General features: G+C 36.6%; 1 protein-coding gene across 3 annotated transcripts in view; it reads left to right on the top strand.

Moving 5' to 3' along the window:
- Window positions 1–24,110, top strand: part of LOC150087019 (uncharacterized) — a 390,202-nt gene that overhangs the window by 153,515 nt on the left and 212,577 nt on the right. For all 3 annotated transcript variants that reach the window (XM_090371746.1, XM_090371748.1, XM_090371747.1), the window contains exon 6: window positions 16,614–16,667. In XM_090371746.1, the coding sequence (XP_090227872.1) occupies window positions 16,614–16,667 (54 nt within the window). The remainder of the gene's footprint in view (window positions 1–16,613; window positions 16,668–24,110) is intronic.

Below are 24,110 nucleotides of genomic sequence, written 5' to 3' on the forward strand. Positions count from 1 at the left end.
GGCTTCTGTGATTAATGTTTTAAAGGTATACCATAATTCAATTGTATTCCACATTTAGCACTTTAAGCTGTTGTAATTTCCTTTCCTGAAATTATAACTCATTCCTTTTCCTTTAACTTCCTTTCCTTTCATTCCTTTTCATTCATTCCTATGCCTACTGCTACCTTTCTCTTCATTGGTGGATCACGAAGTTACACTGTAGAACTCCATGGTCACTTCCTGTACTGTCAGCCCTATTATGTCAACTGATTCATGGGTGATGATCAGGTCTAGAATATTCTTTTCCCTAGTACTTCCCTGCCATGTTTATACAAATAACAATCATCTAGTTGATTTTAAAATTTTGCCCCCCATGTCTAGTTTCTTTCCCATTTGCTTCAGTCAATTAGAGGCAAATTAAAATCGCCCATAAGGCATTCATGCTTACTTGAAAATTCCATTTGCATTTAGACGCTCCCATCATAATCTTCACAATCACCTGGTCTGTAGATTACTCCCACTCTCATACCTTTGCTTCCAACTATCTCACACCATACTGATTCTGTACTAGCATGCAAAACTTCTGAATCTGGGAAGTTTTTGTCGTGCTCAGGCTGCTTTTGATAAGAAGCATGAACCCACCACCCCTTCTATCTGCCCTGTCCTTCCTAAATACATTGTACATACTGTACTGAAACTCATTACCTCCTATTTCTGGGTGGCACCATGTTTCTGTAAGCCCTATTATGTCAGTGTTACTTGTCCTAACCAGCAGTTCAAATTCACTCATTTTATTGAAGACACTTCTAACATTACTGTATAAACAATTAAGACTTGGTGTTCTTGTATAGTTAACTACCCTGACATACCCCTTGAAGTTATTTAAGCTTGCTTCCCTGGCATTGGCTGCCTGCTCATTTGAAATGTTTCTACCCTCAGAACATCTTGCTAATATGATCTTTTGTGGTAACAAAAAAGAACTCTTGAGGTACATGCAAGCATTACTTTGACCAGTATCATTAGATAAACTATATCTATGTTACCGTTGTACCCCCCAAACTAACAGTTCCCCTGAACCTTTAAGGTATCTTCAATGATATGGGGAAACCCTTGCACAACCTTTGTTTGAATCTTGTCTCTACAAAATAGATTCCTTCTATCTACACGTGCTGGCCAACTGATAAAAATTTCCACCCCAAAATCCTTGCAGAATCCAAGTCTTGAGTTAATCCACAAGGTTTTCAGCATATAATCCCTCATATCATGACTGGACAAAATTGCAGACCCTTAGACATTGTGACCTAACTCATGGCATTTCTTCAGCATGGTCCTGTATTTGTCAAACAAATCATCAGATCGTGTGTGCTTAATATCATTAGCCCCCACATGAATAATAATATTCTCTTTACTCCCCTTAAAATGTGACAACTGCTGGTGACATCATTAATTGCTGTTTCCAGTCCACCTATCCTTATTACAAAACATATTTTTTGTTTCCCTAACAATTGAAAATCCTAATAGAATTAAGTTCTTTTGAACCAGAGTAGTTTGCACTTGGTTGAGAGTGCATCACATCATGGATTACTAGAGTCTTGAGGCTCTGATAAGCTCCCAGTTACATTATTCTCAAGGGCAAGCACCCATTTTTTTTCAGTGACTCAAATTCTTCTAGCAGTGCACCAAAATTAAACTTTAGATCGGTACACTTTGTACAACAGTGACAAAAGAATCACCAGTGAGCCATGATTATTCACTAGATTGACCTTGGAATACATGCCGCAGGTTCTGCAAATTATGAAATCAGGATTCACCTGGAAATTGTCCTTGGCTATTTCCGTATAAGTCATGATACCCTCTGACGAAGTGTTCAAGGTGGATCTTGTTGTAACCATTGTTTAAATTTACTAAATATTACAGAAAGTAACTTTTAAAAAATAATATATATTTGTAATATTATAAAAACAAAATTTACAAACAGGAAAAAAAACTTTACATCAAAATAAACTTTACAATATATAAAGAATTAATTAAAAGCAATTATCTAACCTCTCTAAACCTGTTATTCAGCCTGTATTACTAAGAATGGCACTGCCATTCAATAAATTATTTTTACTTCAGAATCCATGCAGTGTTATGTTCTACCTTTTATACTTCTTTCATCAGGTTACTTGCATGTAAAAGAATACCCTGCAACTCCTATATCATGTTTTATCATAAATCATTAAATGACAATGAGCTGTCCATGTTATCTCAAGCAACAGTATATTGTTTAATGCACAATTTCAGCTTTATACAGTAACAGACTACAGTAGATTCATGTTTGAAATACAACACTGATGAATAATAATGTGATTTGAATATTCTAAAATATTATTATTAGTAGGAGTAGTAGTATTAGTGACATATGATGCAAGAAAGCAACCTTATAAAGCATCAGCAAAGGGGGAAAAACCCAACCCTCCCACATCACCTGCCAGTCTCTTCCTTGAATTCATTCAAACTGCCAACTTCCACAAGCCCAGATGGGAGTTTGTTCCAACAACGAAGCACTGGGAGCTGAAGGCAAACCTCTGTGTATCAATCCTGCAACAATCCTTCCTCAAATTGAATTTATGCCCTCTATAAACATAATTTTGATATCAAAATTATGTTTGTAGTCTGAGCAAGAGGAAGAATGCCAACAGCATTGAGTTTGCTCAATCCTTTCAAAGCCTTAAACACCTCAATCAAATCACCTTGCAGGTTCCTAGTCTTCAGACACTGCAGTATGCAGAATTGAAGCCTATCTTGGTAAGATTACCTTTTTGTTCCTTAGACAAATCTTGCTGCCCTTCTCTACACCATTTCCAGGAGATCTACATCCCTCTTTAAAAATGAGAACCCTTGATCTATATGCTGTACTACTTAAGATGTAGCCTAGCCATTGCCTTATGCAATAGGACAGTCAGCTCCTTATCCCTGCTAGCAAAGTTCCTGTTATCATAGATAAAACCCTGTGAGCTATCTTGGCAGCTTGTCTGCATTGCTTGCTCAGAGAACTTCATATTTTATTGCATAATTACCCCCATATCATTTTCATTTTCCACTACTCTCAGTGTAGTACCACATGGTTGGTACCTTAATCTGAGATTACTGCTAACCCATATACAGTACCTTGCGTTTGTCATCATCATTTTGATATAAAAATTATTTTTTTAACAAAGTTCCTTTGTTACTGTCATATCTGATCAGATTAGTGAGACAAAATCATCCCTTAACAAATCCATGCTGTTACTGCAATATAAGTGCATTTCTCTCTAGATGGTCCTGGATTACTTCTTTTACCAGAGACTCTATTATTTTCCCTGGAACAGAAGTTAAGCGAACAGGTCTGTAATTACTCATGTCACCTTTCTATCTGATCTCCCTTTGTGAAGTGGCAATTTATTTGCGCATCTCCAGTCCATAGGGACCTCTTCTGAATCCAAAAATGCTCTTATAATTAAGGCTAAGGGTTTACTTACCTCTTTTGCTGCCTCCCTTAATTAATATAATTGGATAGATCCCATTCACCCCAGATGTCTTTTTATATTAAGCTTCAACAGTTTCCCTTCTGCTTCCTCTAATTTACTATAAAATCGATTAATTTCCTGTTAGAATTTGATGAACTTCTGGAATTCTCCTCTCTAAAGAACTCCTTGTGCATGAAAGTAGATGCACGATACCTATTCAGTTTGTTAGCAACATGAGTAGGGTCATCAGGTGGTAAACCACATATGTCAAGTAGCCCAATGTGATTCAATCCCTTCCTTCTCCTGTTAATATAAGCACAGAAGTCTTTGCTGCTGTTCTTTGCCAGAGAATTCTTGTAATCTGCTTTAGCTGTAACATCATTTGTGACTTGATTACAGAATAGTTTATATATACAATAGGATTCTGTATCAGCTGATAATTTATATGGATCCCATTCATTGTTCTTCTCTGCCACAGGTCTCAACTCAATTGAACTGACATCCATTTAGTTCTAAGCCTGGAATTGTATTTATTAGTTGGTATTAAAAGCCTAGAAGCTTCTACGATTACTTTCTCTAAATGCTTCCCATTTAGAATTTTCTGTTGGTAACATCAGATGATCCCATTATATAAAATTTAAAAACTGTCTGAGACCACTGTCATCACCTGACCCTGTTGTCTAAAGCAAAGCTCTTCCCTTTACAGTTAACAGTAGTTATGTGTTTATATAAATCCCACATCAGCACACTGTGGTCACTAACACCCAGAGGGTCATTATCTGCAGGTTCTTAATGCATGAAGAATTGCTGCTTATAACCAGATCAACAGTATTGATTTCTCTTGTTGCCTCTCTAACATGCTGTAGAAAATGGTCATCCAGTAAATTACAGAAGTCTTAATAGTGTGTAAATGACCACAATTTCTAGTCGCTTAATCTGAGATTACTAATAACTCATATGCAGTACCTTGCATATGTCAGTGTTAAACTTTGAAGGAGCTCCATCATCTCATGTCGGGCTGGGCAATTAGGGGAGTATTTCTCTCAGTTGGCAAAGTGAGCTAAAGTTTAGGTTTTCCTGGTTCATTTGTTTTCAAATTCCAACATTATATTTCTCTGTATAGTTTTATAATATTCATCAGTCATTAGGCCTATAACACACTCCTACTCTTTTTTTTTTTTTTTTTTTTTCCCCCAACTCTTCCTGTCCTGTCTATCCTTTCTGTACTTATTGTACCCCATATTCGAATTCGGCATAACTTATGTCTGATTCACACTATCGCTTTGATATACACAATGTCCGCATTTGATTACTTAATTAGTACTTCAAATTCATCAAATTTATTTACTATCTCCTAGCATTAGCGGAGATGCAAGTATACCTGCATCTGTTCTTACTTTTAGTTACCCTAACACGGCTCATGCATTTGCTTGTTTTATGATGTCCCCAGCAGGGCTTGAAATCTCAACACCTTGCCTTTCAGGCTGCTGCATATTCCAATAGAAACAATGCAAGAATCACTTCCACCTCTGCTTGTGGCTGTAATTAATCTGTTAGTCTATGTATTCCCCCTCCAAGCTCTCAGTTTTCCGACCCACTTAACACTGCCTCGATAGCTTCAGCGAATATTCTTGCACCCATTCTATTTAAGTGTATCCCATCCATGTAAAAACAGTCTCTCCTGTTAACAAGCACAGACCGTACTGAGAATTTTTCTCTGCTTGTGTGTATGGTCTGTTTTGGTTCTTATGAGCCTTGTACAGTCTCTCCAGGGCCAAATTGGTTGACAAGGCCCTCATCATGTGCTCCCTCCCAGTGTGTCTGGATAGGATTTCAGACACTCTTTCAAAATTTGATTCTCACTTGCAACTTTTTCCCAACATTGCCCATTACTTTTAAGTAAATCCTCACATCTCCTACTCTTGATATCATTAGTTGTTGATACCTGTTGTGCTCTTAAAATATTATCTGCTCTACAATGTCATATACTTTTGCCCCTAGCAGACATATCCTGGTCCTATTCTACTTATCCTTTTTGCTCAACATGTTTCTCGTTTCCCTGACAATAGAGTCATCGACAATAACTACCTCCTGTGGTGGTCAGCGTATATACATTTGTTGGTCTGTTCACTGGAATAATAGACAGACGAGGTTTGTGCAATTTTGAAATGACTTTGTAACAATGGGAAAATAACATGATTCATTAGGGATTAACTCATTTGATTGTGATGTTATAGCAGAGTCATTATTTACACTTTAACTGTTTTTGACCATATTTCATGTATGGCATCTGTGCCAATTATTTGATTTATAGGCTGCTTATGTGAACTGAAATTCAATGCAAATCTTGTGAAAAAAAGCTGTGCATGGTATATTTTTCCTTCACTTTTGTCTGTAAATTAACCCACTGAAGGAGCTCCATCATCTCATGTCAGGCTGGGCAATTAGGGAAATATTTCTCTCAGTTGGCAAAGCAAGCTAGAGTTTAGGTTTTCCTGGTTAATTTGTTTTCAAATTCCAAATTGCTGTGGGACACACACAGAAATTATTTCTGGGCCAGTTCATTTGGTTTTGGTTCCATTGAGTTCAGTTGCTTTTTGTATATAGTTTATTATCCAATTAATCTGTTTATTGTTAAATTTTTAAAAGTTTAGTTTTTCTTCTTTCTTTATTTTTTTTATTTTATTTATTTATTTTTTTTTTCAGTTTGACTTTAAGGAATCTGTGTGGTACTACACTCAGGGAAGTGGTAAGTGAAAAAGACCTGGAGGTAATTGTGCAGTCAAATATGAAGTTTGCTGAGCAGGGAGGCGATTATCCCATTATACAAGGCAATGGTCAGGCCACTCCTTGAGTACTGTGTACAAGTCTGGAGGACTCATTTTAGGAAGGATGTAGAGTTGATAGAATGAGTACAAAGAAGGGCAACAAAGGAGTGCTCTTACCAAGAAAGGCTTAAATTCTGCAAATTGCAGCACCTGGATAGTAGACACCTGCGAGGTGATTTGATTGATGTGTATAAGGCCTTGAATGGGTTGAGCAAGCTGAATGCTAATGGTATTCTTCCTCTTGCTCAGATTAAGAATCTGAGGGGGCATAGATTCAAATTGAAGAAAGACAGTTGTAAAATAGATGTGCAGAGGTTTGCCTTTAGCCGGTGGGTGGTTGATTGGTGGAACAGACTTCCATCTTTTTGTTGTGGAAGTTGAATGCATAAATAAATTTAAGGCAGAACTACACAAACATGTGGAGGGGTGAAATGGGAAGTTTTTTTTTTTTTTTTTTTTTGTTTGATGCTGCATAAGCTTGCTTTCTTGCATCGTATACCTATGCTATTGCTAAGTCAGATTATGAGAAATCTTTGGCAAGGGAGGCAAAGAAAAATAGTAAAGAGTTCTTTACTTATGTAAACTCTAGAAGGAAGGGGTTAAATCAGATTGGTCCACTTTCTATTGATGGTTCAACTGTTGAGGACCTGGCTCAGGTAGCTGACAAACTGAACAAGTATTTTGCATCTACATTCACACATGAGAAGTTATTCAGGGAGGGGAATGCCAGAAGTTTATCAAACACTGGCAGGGAGCTGAATAATTTTATAATAACCGAGAGCAAATTGGAGGAGAAATTGTTGAAGTGAAACATAAGAAAGGCATCTGGGGTGGATGGGATGTATCCAGTTATATTAAAGGAGGCAGTAAAGGAAGTAAGCTAACCCTTAGCCATAAATCAAGGGGAGGTCCCCATGAACTGGAGATGTCCAAATGTGAACCCAATTCACAAAGGAGGATCAAAAGGTGACAAGTATTTACAAACTTGTTAGTTTAAACTTCTGTTCCGGGGAAATTAATAGAAGCACTGGTTAAAGAAACACTACAGGATTGTGTAGACAAGTCTGCAGTTATAGTTTAGACGCAGCACGGGTTTGTTAAGGTAAGTCTTGTCTGACCAATTTGATTGGATACTAAAATGAGGTCACGAGGGAACTGGATGGAGAAAATAATTTTGATATCATATACTTGGATTTGAATAACGCTTTTGATACTGTTGCATATGGAAAACTACTGTACAAGTTGGAGCAGAATGGCATTAAGGGCAAGTTGCTGCTATCTATAAAGGGATGGTTGAGTGGGAGAAGACAGAGTGGTAATCAATGGCCACTGCTCTTCGTGGACTGATGTTATTAGTGGTGTTTCCCAGGAATGCTTGTTTGGTCCAGTGTTGTTTTCTGTAATTTATCAATGGTAAAGATGACGGTATAACAGGCTTAATGTCCAAGTTTGAAGATTAAAAGAAGGTAAGCAGGACTGTTAATGATACTATACTACTGCAACAGGATCTAGAAAAGTTGGACAGATGAGCTGAGATGTGGCAAGCGAAGTTTAATATTGACAGATGTAAAGTACTGTATATAGGTATCAGTAAACCCAGAGTTATGTCTCAACTGTGTAGTATTATACTCATGGTGGTAGGGAGAGAGTGAAAAAGACCTGGGAGTAATTTGTGCAGTTAGATATGAAGTTTCCTGAGAAGTGCAGATGGTCTGCAAGAGTAGCTCATGGTGTCTTATTAATGATATACAGGAATTTTTCTAGCAGGGATAAGGAGGTGATTATCTTTTTGTATAAGGCAATGGTCAGGCCACACCTTAAGTACTGTATACAGGTCTGGAGGCCTCATTTTAGGAAGGACATAGAGCTGCTGGAACAAGTACACAGAAGGGCAATGAGATTGGTGACTGGAACAGAGTTGCTGTTACAAATAAAGACTTAAGTTCTGCAAATTACAGTGTCTGGAGACCAGGCACCTGCAAGGTGAACTGATGCAGTTGTATAAGGCCTTGAATGGTTTGAGCAAGCTCAATGCTGATGGGATTCTTCCTTTTGCCCAGATTAGTCAACTGAGGGCACATAAATTGAAATTGAGGAAAGACAGTTGTAGAAGAGATGTGCGGAAATTTGCTTTTAACCAGTGGGTGGTTGATTGCGGGAACTAATTTCCATCTGTCATTGTAGAAGTTGACAGCTTAGATAAATTCAAGGCTAGGACTAGACAAACATTTGGAATTAATGGATGGATGAAATGGGAAGGGTTGTTTTTTTTTTTTTGTTTTTTTTTTTGCTGATGCTATATAAGCTTGCTTTCTTGTATCATGTGCCTGTATTAATGCTAATTTTACCGGGAGGAATTCAAGGAATTATAATTGGAAGCTACTGAACTTTTCATACAAACTAAGAAATACTGTTCAAGGTTTAGGCCTAAATGGATATCAGATAAACTAATGAGACTCATGGCAGGGAAGAAAAATGCATGGGATGCATATAAATTATCAGATGACATAGAAGCCTATGTTGGATATAAGTAAGTCTGAAATTAAGTCACAAAGGATGTGGGGCAAGAGAAGGCAGATTACAAGAAATCTTTGGCAAAGCATGCGAGGAAAAGAGCAAAGATTTCTTTCCTGATGTAAACTGAAGAAGGAAGGGGATGAATCAGATTGGTCCACTTGATATTGAGTGTTCAACTGTTGATGATCCTCCTCATATAGCTGACAAACTGAATGAGTATTTTGCATCTACATTGACACAGGAGGAATTCTGTAGGGAAGTGGAGGCTAGAAGTTTGTCGTACCCTAACATTGAGCTAAACGATATTATAATGACTGAGAGCAAAGTGGAGGAGAAATTGTTGAAGTTAAACGTAAGAAAGGCACTTGGGGTGGTGGATGAGATCTATCCAGCTATATTAAAGCAGGCAGCAAAGGAAGTTAGAAAACCCTTATCCATAATTATGAGAGCATCCTTGGTTTCATGTGAGGTTCCCATGGTCTGGAGATGTGCAAATGTATCCCCAGTTTACAAAAGGGATCAAACAGTGACACAAGTAATTACAGACCTGTTAGTTGAACTTCTGTTCTGGAGAAAATAATGGTGTCTCTGGTTAGATAAGCATTGCAGGATCGTCAGACACAGCATGGGTTTGTTAAGAGGAAGTATTGTCTGACCAATTTTATTGGATACTACACTGGTGTGCAAAACTTAAGCACCAGTCAGGTTTTCACATGTAGCTTCTCATAGGAGTAGCCTGGATATGGGAAAAGCATACCAAAGGAACCTTGTCAGGTATAGAAATGATGAAGGAAACAACACCGACACAACAACAGAAACAAAATGGTACAGAGGGGCTTTATTCAAAAATGGGAACATAGCACTGGCTGCCATGATACAGATGCATCACTGCCAAAGATGGAACAAAGGGAAGAGGTGGTCCTCAGTAGGAGATATGGCCACCCCTAATGTTGATGCAGGCTTTGCACCACCTGTTCATACTTAGAACAATGTTGTTGATAAGTTCTTGCAGTAACATGATCTATTCCTCTGTCAGCGGCATCTTCAGCTGGTGAACATTTTCTGGTGGGTATGGACTTGCCACTAGGCGTCTCCCCAGAGCGTCCCATATGTGTTCGATGGGATTTAGATCAGTGGAATGGGCAGGCCAATCCATACAAACAATTTCCTCACTTTCCAAAAGCATATAAACAGCTGCAGTGCGATGGGGGTGGCATTATCATCCATTAACATGGAGCCAATGGCACCTCACAACAGATGCATATGGGGAAGTATTACCCATGTGAGTCTGTTGCATGCATCAGTTACAGTACCACCTTCCAGTATCTGGTGTTGTGTACGTCCACCCAAGATAATGCCTCCCCAGACGAGAACACCTCGACTGCCATATCAATCCCTTTCAGTGATGTTTGTGGAGTTGATACCATGTGCCAACCTCTCACCAGATTAGCTGCCGTCCAGAATCGCTGCTGAGACTGAATCTACTCACATCAGTAAAGAGTATCTTAGCCCATTGCGCTACTGTCCAGTCCTTGTGTTTGATGCACTATTGTAAACGGTGTCTCCGATGGGCAGGTGTTAAAGGGACACAGTGTACTGGCCTTCGGGCAAACAGTCCACCTTTGTGTAGTCGCCTGGCCACAGTAATCCGCAATATCCTGAGTCCTGTGCAGCTGGTTTGCAATGGATTCCTGCTGTCTGGTGTCAGTTACTTTCGGCTTGTAGGAGTATATAGCGGTCATCATTGAGCATTGTTTTTTGTGGATGACCACCACTGGTCCTTTGAACAGCTGTACCTGTCATTCCGAAGGCCGATCACGCATGTCAGAAGATGCTGTGGGCTATACCGAACTCTGCAGCCACAACTCCTCGCACTTCGACCTTCCTTGAGCTTCCCAGTTATTTGACCCCGAGTAAAGTCATTCAGATGTTGTCTACTGGCCATTTCGTTGTCTGTAGCACTGTATGAAATCAATCGAACATCTGTAACAATGGTGCTCACCATTCGGTTATTTGCACATAACTGCTGAACTGCTACTTTTATCTGTTTATGTGAGCTCTCTCATCACATTGCAAATTTTTGCATGTGCACCAGCTTTCTACTGAACAGCCACAGTTATGCAAATTGCCACAGGCTATTTCATTTGATTTTGTGGTTGTAACCTTTATAAATAGTATTGGTCCTTAAGTTTTGCACACCAGTGTATGTAGTCACAAATGAACTAGATGCAAAAAAAAATTTCTTTATATCCTATACTTGGATTTCAGGAAAGCTTTTGATACTGTAGCAAATTGAAGATTTCCATAAGATTTGTAGCAGCATAGAATTAAGGGAATGTTTGCTGCTATAGATAAAGGGATGGTTGAGTGGGAGAAGACAGAGTGGTAATCAATGGCTACTGCTCTTCACGATTAATATTATTAATGGATTCCTCCCTAGGTTCAGTGTTGGGCCCATTGCTGTTTTCTGTATTTATTAATGATATTCATGAAGGTATATCAGGCATGATGTCCAAGTTTGCAGATGATAGAAAGGTTAGCAGGGTTGTTAATCATAGTAATGACAGTGTGCTACTGCAATAAGATATAGAAAAGTTTGGCAGATGGGCTGAGAGGTGGCAACAGAAATTTAACGTTGACAAATGAAAGTACAGTCAGTTCTCGTATAACACGTGTTTACATTACACGAATTCGATCATACACGATTTATAAATAGGGGAATGATATCTTGTATAACACGAACCGAATTCGCTTATGCACGATTTGCCTTTGTGTTTACAAGAAATGGCAGTCGAACGCAGAATCACCCCAACTGAACGCAACACGATAGGAATGAAGAGAAGATTCTGAAAATGTATTTATGTTTCTTATATCAGTGAAGGGGAAACACATTTCACCATAATAATGTAAAAACCCACACAATTCCAACTATCGGTATAATCGCAAATGCAATTAGATCGAGTTTACTACCAGTTTATAACAGATTCCACTAGCAGAAACGCAACTGGAAATTGTTTTTATTGTTTTATGGTAGTAACCCCTAGAGATGTGCTTTAGTAAAATGTGAGGTGTTAATAGTGTATCTCTGCCTTTACGGTGCTGTTTATTCAGTTGCTACACGCACGCAGCTTTGTTTATGTGTATCAAGCGTGCCTCCTTGTTTTGTAATTGTGCTTTATTCCCTAAAATTGAGTAAAATCCCTATAAGGTGTGAAAAGGAAGCATCCTGGTGAAGACACTAGAGATTCAGAGAGAAAAAGAAAAGCAATATCGATAAACAGAGGCGGACTGGGTCAAAAATTCTTACCCAGGAAAATTTATAGTGGCCTCATACTAGTGTTTATGGCCAAAATTACACCGGCCTCCGGCCAACCGGGGTTTCCCCGGTAAGGCTTATGACCAGTCCGCCTCTGTCGATAGAGCAAAAAATATGAAATTGTGAAATGCTTTGAGCGAAATGAAAGACCACGTGATATTGCACGTGCTACAGACCTAAATGAGGCAGTGCCGAGAATTACAAAGAATGCAGAGAAAATAAAAACAACTTTCATAGCAGGAACAACTCAAAGTGTAATTAAAATCCATTAGATTAAGACACAAGAATTGGAAGAGATGGAACGGCTGTCATCTGTTTGGATAGAAAATCAAACAAAAAACAAGTTTGCTTATGATAGAAGCAAAAGCATTAGCAATATTTTATTACGTAATAAAATACGTAAGTATTTTATTATGATTATTTATTGTGTTTGGTAATATTTTGGTTACAAATGTGTGTTCAATCTTGGGTGGTCGGCACCTAACCCTATTTTCCCCATAGGGCCTGTTGTTCTTATTGCACGATTTTGCATTGCACGAGGGTTTCTAGGAACACAACTATCGTGCTATATGAGGACTGACTGTACCACATTTGGGTAGCAGTAATCCCAGAGAAATATACCAACTGAGTGGTGTTACACTCAAGGTAGTGGAGAATGTAAAAGACCCAGGGGTAATTGTGTAGGCAGATATAAAGTTTTCTGAGCAGTGCAGACAGCTTGCCAGAGCAGCTCATGGGGTCTTGTCAGTGACATACAGGAATTTTCTGGCAAGGATAAGGAGATGTTTATCCCTTTATATAAGGCCATGGTTAAGCTTTTTTTGAGTACTGTATACACGTCTATAGGCCTCATTTTAGGAAGGATATAGATCTGCTGAAATAACTACAGAAAAGGGTAATGAGATTGGCAAGGAGAACAAAAGGTTTCTCTTACCAAGAAATGCTAAGTTCTGCAAATTGCAATGGTTAGAGATTAGGTTCCTGTGATGTGATGTGATCTGATCGAGATGTTTAAAGCTTTAATGGTTTGACAAAGGACATTGTCGATGGGATTCTTTCTCTTGCTGAGATTACACAAATTCAATTTGAAGAAAGACAGTTGTAGAATAAATGTGTGGAAATTTGCTTTTAGCCAGTGGGTGGTTGATTGGTTCAGCAATGTCTCAGTCTGGACATTTAATTAATATCTTTACACAAGTGTCTTTTTACTTCCTTGGGAATGTTCCCTCTTGTATACATGTATTATTTAGGTCTTAATATACTTCCAGCCGTTTTTCAGCATAATGATTCAAAACTTCTGCCTCAATTAAGTCTATTCCCTGAGATTTCCCATTCTTTATCAATTTTATTGCTTCTTTTAGCTGTGCCAGACCAAACACAATATTTTCATTGTTGCCTATGTACTCATTCATCTTTCTTACTTGTTTCTGACAATAATTATCTCCGTCCTACTCATCCTGTGGGAACAAAGAATTCAAGATTATATTTATAGATTTACTTTAAGCCATGGCACAGAATAGTTCCAAAATGCCTGATCATATGGCATTTTTGAGCTCTCATTATAATCAGAAAACATGCATCCTCTTAAATGTTGAATCATTGTTCTACCACAGCATAGCATGATTATATTTTTCGCTTCTTCATCGAACCTTTTTAGAATCTCTCGAACAGAAAAAAATATGGGCATGGTTAGTAGAACTTCTTGCATGTGATAAGCTCATAATTTTTTGTTGAATCCCAGGTAACAAACAGGCAGGACATCGCTGCCTGTTTGTTTCCTGGGATTTCAAATTCAAATGCAACCTCAACTAATATATTCACCATTGATTCATTTTACAGTGGACCTATAAAGAAAAGTGGATATGCATGTTGGATGAACAAACAGATAATAAACGTTTTGAAATCAAGAGCTATATAGGCCATCAAAATTGAGTAAGAAAGAAACCATACTAGCCTGATTGTGCATTGGTCGTGCATACCTCACTCACAGTTGCCTATTCATGAATGATGAAGCCCTATAATTTAGTAACTGTTTATGCCCGCTCACAATAAGGCATGTCATCATAGAAAGCCCATTACATCTAAGAGAGTGGAAAACTGGTTTCTCCTTACATCTTCATAATTACAATCATTTAACATATGCAGTTTTCTAGATTATTAGTAGTATTATAATGGCATATGATTCAAAAAAAGCAAGCTTATAAAGCACCAGCCAAAAAAAAAAAAAAAAACCCCTTCCGATATCACCTGTTATTCTCCTGCAGTAATTTGTATAGTTCTTTCTTGAATTTATTCAAATTACCCACTTCCACAACAACAGATGGAATTTGGTTCCAACAATCGCTCTCCAGCTGGCTGATGGCAAATTTCTGCTCATCTATCAAGACACCATCTTTCCTCAGTTTGAATTTATGTCCCCTCGTGTGTGTAGTCTGAAAAAAGAGGAAGAATTCCATCAGCATGGAATTTGCTCAATCTATTCAAAACCTTAAACACCTCAAAACATACTGCAATTTGCAGAACTGAAGTCTTTCTTGGTAAGAGCACCCTTTTGTTCCTCTCACCAATCTTGTTGCCCTTCTCTGTGCCTATTCCAGAAGATTTACGTTCTTCCTAAAATGAGGCCTCTAGACCTGTATGAAGTACTCAAGATGCAGCTTAACCATTGCCTTGTGCAATGGGATAATCACCTTATCCCTGCTAGAAAAATTCCTGTATACCATTGAGAAAACCTGCACTGCCTTGGAGATAATTATGCAGTCATATCTGACTGCATAATTACCTCCAGGTCTTTCATTTTATAGTATTCTGAGTATACAGTAGACTCTCGATTTTCACGGTTAATCCAAAAATACAGAAGTCCCCGACATACATAAGAGATCCGTTCCAGGACAACTTCACAGGGTTAAGGCAAAAACTCGCTATTATCACCACACGTGAGTGCACATTTTACTAAAGCACATTTTTGGAGGTCAACAAAAAACAATAAAGACAATTTACACTTTCCATTTTATTGAGCTTTTCTGTTAGCGCAGTCTATTATAAATGGGTAGTAAACTCGATCTTATTGCATTTGCGATGATACCGATAGATGGAATTCTGTTGGTTTTTACATTATTATGGTGAAGTGTTTGTCCGCTTCACTGAAATCTTCAGTCATATAAAAAAACCATAAATAAATTGTAAGAATCTTCTCTTCTTTCCTATTTTTTTGCTTGTTACTCCGTATCTCACTTGTGCAATTTGTGCATGCCGTGATCATCGTTATTGATTACTTATTATTATTTTTTTTGTTTTAAATTTTACAATAATAAAAAATTTAAAAAAATTATTAAAAAAAAATATACGTAGGTCCGAAGTTGCTTAAGTCGGGGACTGACTGTAACAAAAAATGTTCAGCAACCTACGTAAAAAATATGGCGATTAGATAAAAAAACGAAAAAACTTACTATGTACTACTTGCATGCCCAATACGATGTCGATATTAAATCTAATAGCTTCCCTTTATTTTTTACGATGTCACGTATGGTTTGGTCAACCAACATTATAATGGTTCATTAAAGATTTAACAGATGTACCGTTTTCAAACTTATGAATAATTTCAAGTTTTTGTTTAACTGAAAATGCAACTCTTTTGCGTTCACCCATCATTTTCATGATTTCTAAACAAAAAAAAAATAAAATAATAATATTTACTATAAAAAAAATTCCGACATCCCTGACGTAAATAACGAAACAGAATTTGTCTTTTTGCGGTGCAACGGAACACAACAATAGACGACGCACTAAAACAAACTAAACATTTGTTCACTTTTTTTTCTTATTTGAGTGGCGGGTGTGAAGACAGTGGGAGTTGCAAGATAATAGGTACACTAATCTCCCACTGACTATTTATAACGCCGCTTCTTGTCGCTTATTTACCACTTGCAAAACATCTGCTTATGCCTATTCTAGTTATTACTTGAATTTTATGATTTCTGGTTGATTTTTTTTTTATTTGGAGTCCTGAACTGTCCCGGTAAATCGAGAGTCTGCTGTAGTACCAAAAAGTTGGGAAATTAATCTGGGATTACTTCTTCTCATATGCGCAGTACCTTGAACTTGTTAATCTTAAATTCCATCTGCCATTTCTGAACTACATACAGATATGTAACAATAAAGAGCTTTGATTGTATTTGTTTTATAAAGTGTAGATATTATATATGCAAAATATTTTTGAAATTTTTCACAGTAAATCATATTTTTAATTTTTTTTAATGCAGTTTTTGGGGCCACTGATGAGCACCAGTTCAAACACTTGGCAAATCCACTACTACACATTTCATTAATAACATAATATTGTAACCTCGGTTAAGTATCAAACAAGATATGTAGATTGTAAAATATGTACTTAACACAAACTTAATTTTTGATTCTATCTATCTATTTAAATATAAAATCCTCTTACAGATTTGCTTTTTTGGTCTCCCCTTTTCTTTTCAGGAACTGTTACTTCAAGATGACACAGAGAGTGATAATACCTCCCTCCTTATGCCTGTAAGTCCATTTTAAAGAAATTTGTTTTTATTTGATTTATTAATGTACTGATATTACTTCTTGCATAAGTGTATATCAACTTTTATTCCAAAAGTCGAACTTTTAGAATATGCATTGGACTAATAACTATACCGATGATGATGCTATGCTCTCAAGGATATAAGTACAGGTGTTGAATATTCGATGAGAGTTCCACACTCACATTAGTGAGTTAGTCACATGTGAATGCATCATCTAGAGGCGCCTCCATAGCCAGGTGCGAGCACATGCTTCTTGATTACACTGGAGTTCGAGCCCATCACCACCAAATACAGAGGATGCGGAAAGGTCAGGAAATGACCACCGCATATCCCCGGAGCAATATGGCCTTAGTTGCTAATGCTCCTAAAAACCAAATGACAATGACAGTGCATCATCTAGTGCACTTTTCAGTTGTGGCATTCATCTCGATGCAAAGCTTGCCTATCTATGCTATAATGTGTCCATAATATATTTGCAGTAATATTTTTTATGCGAGTAAATAAGCCTACATGTAAATTTTACTGTTATCGATTTTGCGGAGTCTGTGCAAATCCAACAACAAAAGGTCCAATTTATTTGTTTTATTAGAAAATCACATAATTTATTAGAAAACCACTTCCCATTCACCTCTCCATCCGCTAGGGGTACAATTGTGTCCAGCTATTTGTATGGTGTGCTCAGTAAACTTTTTGTGATGTGTGTTTTTAATTACAGTATTAAGTTTCTATTAGTACTACCACATAAAGATAGGCCCTTGAATTGCCAGATGCAAGTGCTTTATTATTAGAGCAGGCAACAGATAAGTATTAAATGAATTTCTGCATGCTCATTCTGCTTCTTTATACACACGCATTCAGCCATTACCTTGTAGTTAAACTTATACACGTGTCCAACAGACACTTGACCTTTAGCTGGCATTAGTCTTACTTAGCCGTCTGCTCTCCACTCCCTACTTACACCCCTGCTATCTGTGGATTTCACTGTGCTTGTTGGGATAATAAAGGCAACTACTGGTCACTCTGCCAATTGTTTACAAAACCACAACTGGTAGTGATATTGATATTGTTTAGTAACCTTACAGTATCTGAATTTAATATGACAAATACTACCTTCTGTAAAAATTCTAGCATCTGCACCATCTGTGGGACCAGCTCTGATCCCATTATCCAATGTATTGAGTGTAAGTAGTTAATATGCAATGACTGTACCTAATCTGACCTGAAAAAATTAAAAGTCATCAGAAATCATTCTGTTGTGACAGACGACAACTCAGAAATTCTCAGAAAAGCCCTATAACTGTTGCAACTGAAAACAGCATGGAACCTGAGGCACCATCCTCCTCTTCTGCTAGCAAAGTTGAAATGTTCTACTCAAGTTCACTTGAGTCAAATATCATTCCAATAACTGGAAATACTGACTCTGAACTTTACGTGGAAGGAGCCCCTAATCTCTCCTTGTTGACTCTGAGGTCGCATCAACTTTTAGATTCATCAACTCAAACATGTCTGCAAGAGTAGCTCATAGTGTCCTGTCAATGATATACAGGAATTTTTCTAGAGGGATAAGGAAGTGATTATCCCCTTGTATAAGGCAATGGTCAGGCCACACCTTAAGTACTGTATACAGGTCTGGAGGCCTCATTTTAAGAAGGATGTAGAGCTGTTGGAACGAGTACAGAGAAGGGCAACAAGATTAGTGAATGGAACAAAGGGTTGCTCTTACGAAGAAAGGCTTAAATTTTGAAAATTACAGTGTCTGGAGACTAGGCACCAGCGAGGTGATCTGATAGAGGTGTATAAAGCCTTGAATGGTTTGAGCATGCTGAATGCTGATGGGATTCTTCCTCTTGCTCAGATTAATCATCTGAGAGGGCATAAATTCAAATTGAAGAAAGACAGATGTAGGAAAGAGATGTGCAGAAGTTTGCATTTAGCCAGTGGGTAGTTGGTTGGTGGAACAGACTTCCATCCTTTGTTGTGGAAGTTGATAGCCTAAATAAATTTAAGGCTCAGTTGGACAGGTATTTGGAAGGAATGGAGGGGTGAAGTAGGAGTGGTTGTTTATTTATTTTTTGGCTGATGCTACATAAGCTTGCTTTCTTGCATTGTATGCCTTTATTAATGCTAATGCTAAATGCTAATTTGCATTTTTCTTCAAAATGCAAATTAATTAGGTTAAAAATATCTTCACCAGTTGTATGTTCTATTGTTGTTGTTGTATTTGGGTTTTCTGGCACAAGGGCCTCTTGGGCCATATTGTGCCTGTTTGATATTTGCTTATCACAAATTTCTCATGTTATTGTGATCATAGGCTATTATAGAGATTTATCTGTTTCAAATAAGTAAACAGTTCCTCCAAATTTGCATCATTGCTGTATGTTCTATTAAAGGATGACAAAATAGTATATTTTCCTCCACATTACCATCATTCATGTATTTGGCAAGATGCTATTTTATTAGAAAAGGGCATATCTCCAACTTCTTAACTGAATCTTTTCAAAATATAATTTGACAATTGCTTTTGCATATGGCAAAATCAGTTCTTCCACAATAGTATGAGCTTTCCCAGCCTTTGCAATTTGGCAACTTACTAAATATGAAGCTTCAGTTGCTTTTCTGATTATTGAGAGACATATATGAATCAATATGTGTTTTTAATTCTTGCGATTTCTGTTTAAAAAAAATCAATAGGCTTATCAACATAGTTTTCATGTTTTGATTGTAAATGTTGAGACAAAAGAAAAGGTTTCAAGCTGCCATTTGTGAGCACAGCTCAATAAAGGGACACATTGTGGTCATGGATGCTCAACCTCCAAGAAATGAAAAACTTAATTTAGTATAATCTTCATTATATTTACTTTTCTTAATATTCATCTTAATACTATTCTTTAACATTTTTATGCACTATTTGAGAATTTTGATCACTTGAATGCATTTTACTAATTTCTTGGTCATCATCTTGAGTTGATTTGTGTGGAAGATTTTTGTTGCTTCTCAGTATCGTTTTTCTTTGTTTACAGTCTTTAAACAATGATTCATTATGGCTGTTATAATCAGTGGTGAGCTGTCAATATTTTAACAATGGGCTCGCAGTTTTTCCGACTTTCTACCAAGTAAATTTGATCGGTCACGGAAGTGACGTCTTCCGCGGCTTCCACTAGAGGCACTTCCCACACTCGCACTACTAGTAGTGTGGTTATTGCATGTTGCATTTTTCGTGACTGGTATGATATCTCGAATCAGGGGCAGATTTAGGGTGGGTCGTCAGATGCGACTTATTACCCCCTTAACCATACATATAAGTGAATATGTAAAACGTTCCTAGGTCTATCTTTAAAAAAAAACAAAACTTAAAAACTGGTCATCATACCTTGCCTTAAGATGATAACTGGATACGACAGTGTCTGGACTTCTAACTTTTTAGAATTTTTGAATAGCATGACGTCACAATCATGCTTCCTGAAGTTACTACTGCAGTAAATATGATGGCAACAATACAAATATTTGTCAACAATGTCTTTTTTTGTCTCGCATTTTCATTACATTCCATTGTTAGGTGCCCCTAACAGCTGCGTATGTTGCTTCAACTTCAAGATCGGTACATCAATGGGTGTTATTTTACAGAGATATTTAGATACGTTGCACTCGCAAGTATACATCTCTTACTTTAGTTATCAAAAATCCATTGTATATTGTCTTCCAGGAATTATGAAAATTTGTGAATGATCAATAAAATTTTTACAATAAAAAAGCTCTTTTATTTCGTAATCGATATATACAATTCAAAATACCTAAAAGAAACGCAAAGGATGTTTCGCATAAACTATCTACTGTGCGTGCACGGCACACGCTCAACTTTTTTATTCGTCTTTTTTTTTTTTTAAGAACTAGGGAAATATAATGGATACATTTTTTTCATGATAAAATTTTAATATTGCGAATAAAAAATAACATGACATATTTCCCATATCACAAATAACATAAAAACTATCACAAAGCATTCCACAATATTAAAACAAATATTACATAAAAACCAAACTTTCTAGAAAAAGTACACAAAACAAATCACAGATTACATGGAAAATAATTATTTCACAAATATTCAAGAAAAATTTATTCTAAAAATTGCCAATTTACTTCTTTATTAATATTTGTTGTCGATCTTCTGATTTGCTTAATAGCTGAGCGATGATTACAGAGGAATGATTTGACGTAATGATCCAGATCAAATTGAAGCAATGATTTTCCATTTAGATGTATGGTCATCATAATCTGCAACGTGTTTAATTGTCAACATTATTTATTTATTCATTCACTCAATATTATTCATTACGCTGAAAGTTCGCTCAGCTTCAGCACTGCTAATTGCAATGGTTTCAAAGATATTTCTGGCTTTCTTAATTGAAAAGGAAATTTCACTCGATTTTAAAGATAAAACTGTCTTCAACAAAATCTCTAAAATCATTAATTTTTATTTCATATTTTATTAGAAAAATTAAATTTCTTATTTGGTTTTTTCACATTCCACGATTTTGGGTAGCATATGTTTAAAATTTCTTTCAATGGTATCGTTATTTTCTTTATTTAATTTAAAATCACCCTGTTGCATTAATAACTTATCCTTTAAGGATAAAACAATACATTTAATAACTTGTCACGAGGTAATTTTTTTTACTTTCGATTTTGATTCATTCAAATTCTTTCTACTTCAACGTGCTCTCAATTTTAGTTTCATAATTTCCTTCAGAATTTTTCAAATTAGCAATAGCATTGATAGTTTAATTAATTAAACTATCAATAGCATTGAATAATTAATTTATATGCTATTACCATTGTAATTCTGTAAAGCTTCTGAAAGGTAAGAGAGCTCCTGCAGGATGTCGATCATTAGTGCTAAATGGTTAAATTCCAGATTAAAAAGTCGATTTAATAATCTTGGATTATTTAACTTCTGATTCAAAATGTTTGCACAAAGGGGAATAATTCCTCAAACCCACAATTGCCATCCACAAGCTACAAGCTGCTCATTCCACATCAAGTTCTTTAGCAATCATCCTTAATTCGCACTAGTTTTTTGGAGATTGGTGATACAGTTTTTTTTTTTTTTTTTTTTTTTAATTATTGCCTGTGTGCCATTATATTTTAGAACATTTTCTACACAGTCAAAAGGCTCAACAAAGCTTCAAAATATTTCGTACATTTCATCTTCGTAAAGTTTATATAATATCTTAGTTGCCTCAAACCCCCCCCCCCACACACACATTGCTACTCTCACTAGTTCCTTGAATACAGTGCAAAATGTCGGAATCACACGGATATTCAGCTACTGTGACCATTTAAACATAGAGGAGAAATTTACTGGAAAGCAAGGATCACTCACTTTTCCGAAAAACATATGCCCGTTTGTAGGAGTAAGGGGGAACCACAACACAGGTTGACCAGAGGCTATAATCTGTATCGAGAATCTTCTTAATCCTCTGACTGTCTGTGGAAAGCATATTGACTAGCGTGACTTCTCGGTATATGACTGCATAGGTTTTACGGACACCACTAACCTTGTGAAATGGTAATCCCTTTCACCCTTAATTTTCACTTTCTAATTACCTAAAGGCCAGAGGTGAGAACAATGCATACACAGTTGTCTCTCATAATCCGTTCATTACATGGAAATTTTCTTCGTTCAACGGAAACTATTTAAATTTAATTACCAAGGGGAATCAAAAAAATTTGCTATAAAGAAGTTCGTTAAACAGAGGTCTGACTGTAATTATATCAAAAATGAAGCAATTTTAAAATACATAACCGATCGATTGTGCCATTAAAATGCTGGGAATGGGGGCCCTTCTCGCCCCACCATAGTTTCTTTATTGATAATATGGAGAAAACCCATATTATCAATAAAGTAAGCATTATAAAATTTTCAGGGTTATTGTAAGTAGGGATTCTGTACACGGTGACATCTGTATCTAAATTTACTTAAATTTTGAGATATGTCCAATTGAAAATTCACCATCGACGTGCATTATGTTGTTTTTAATAACACTGACTCATTGGTCATCAAGATTCACGTGGAGTATACATTTTCAACTAATTTTTTTTGATAAAAATATTTTTATAAAAATTGAAGATGACATCATAGAATTTTTAGTGCAAACCCATGGATCATCGGTGTGAATGGTTCGTGACCAAATGGGAACCGCTTCTGTACATCTATTTACGTATCACATGATATGATTTTATCATCTGGATCTCTCTCTCAGGCGTCTCCATAGCCAGGTGGGCAGGAGCAGCAGTGCATGCCACACGCTTCTTGATTAGACCAGGGTTCGAGCCCGTGACCACCAAATATGGAGAATGCGGAAAGGTCAGGGAATGACCACCGCATATCCCCGGAGCAATATGGCCTTAGTTGCTAATGCTCCTAAAAAACCAAATGACATAATAATATCTGGATCTCCTCCAATTTTCAAAGTTTTGTTTATAACTGCCATTTATAAACTATCATTATTATTATTGCAGAGGTATTTCTCACATAATTTAAGGAACCCAAAAGCAATTGTTTTTCTTCACCGTAGGGTACTAAATAGATTTGGAGACAGGCACACAGTGAATATAATAAACAATTTGTTGGCTAGTGTTGATTTCAGGCTCAGGAGAAGTTATCCTATCTCCAAAGTAAAATTCCTAATAAGAAAGTTTTTGATACTGATTCAGTAGATTAGAATTGCTATGCAGATGAATTACTATCTCTATTTGCAGTGTGGAATGTACTATGTGTTGTAATTTCATTATCATTTCTGTTAAATAACAAATTTGTATAGAAAAACTGTTGTATGTGAAGAATTATAACTTGTTGTCAAGAAATTTACTTTTCTTAACAAGTTCATTTATTGTAAACAAATTCTTTTGATGAAAATTATTATTATTAGCTATATGGTGCAAGGAAGCCTGAGGCTTATGCAGCCAAAAAAAAATTTCTGAGTTACCCTGAGAGAGAGAAGTAGAAGGGAATCACCAAGAAAGAGAAGAATGATGATATCCAGCTCAGGACCACGTGTGTGCCAAGCCCATACTCACCAGATGTGAGCCCCCGTTGTAAATACACAACAGGGGCTCACATTTGGTGAGACAGCACGTACTAAAAAAAATTCAATACAATACGTACATCAATGTAAATATTGTTTGAAACAAACTTCAAAATGGCTCTCTCTCTCTTTCTCTCTCATACTCTTGATCATTGCCTCTATAATTCTTCTTGAAATCAGACTATCCAGTTTGTAGTTAGCTATTCCACCAAAATACCTTCTTGTATTGTTGATATTAAGTATATGTTAAGTATGAGTTGTGCTATATTTGTATGGACTCTGATATTTAGATATACTTTTCTACAGGGTGGTACATAAAGTGTTGGCACATTTGTGCC

The sequence above is a fragment of the Mastigoproctus giganteus genome, chromosome 4 (assembly GCF_048544385.1).
Source record: "Mastigoproctus giganteus isolate SK-2022 chromosome 4, ASM4854438v1, whole genome shotgun sequence".
NCBI classification, from domain to species: domain Eukaryota; kingdom Metazoa; phylum Arthropoda; class Arachnida; order Uropygi; family Thelyphonidae; genus Mastigoproctus; species Mastigoproctus giganteus.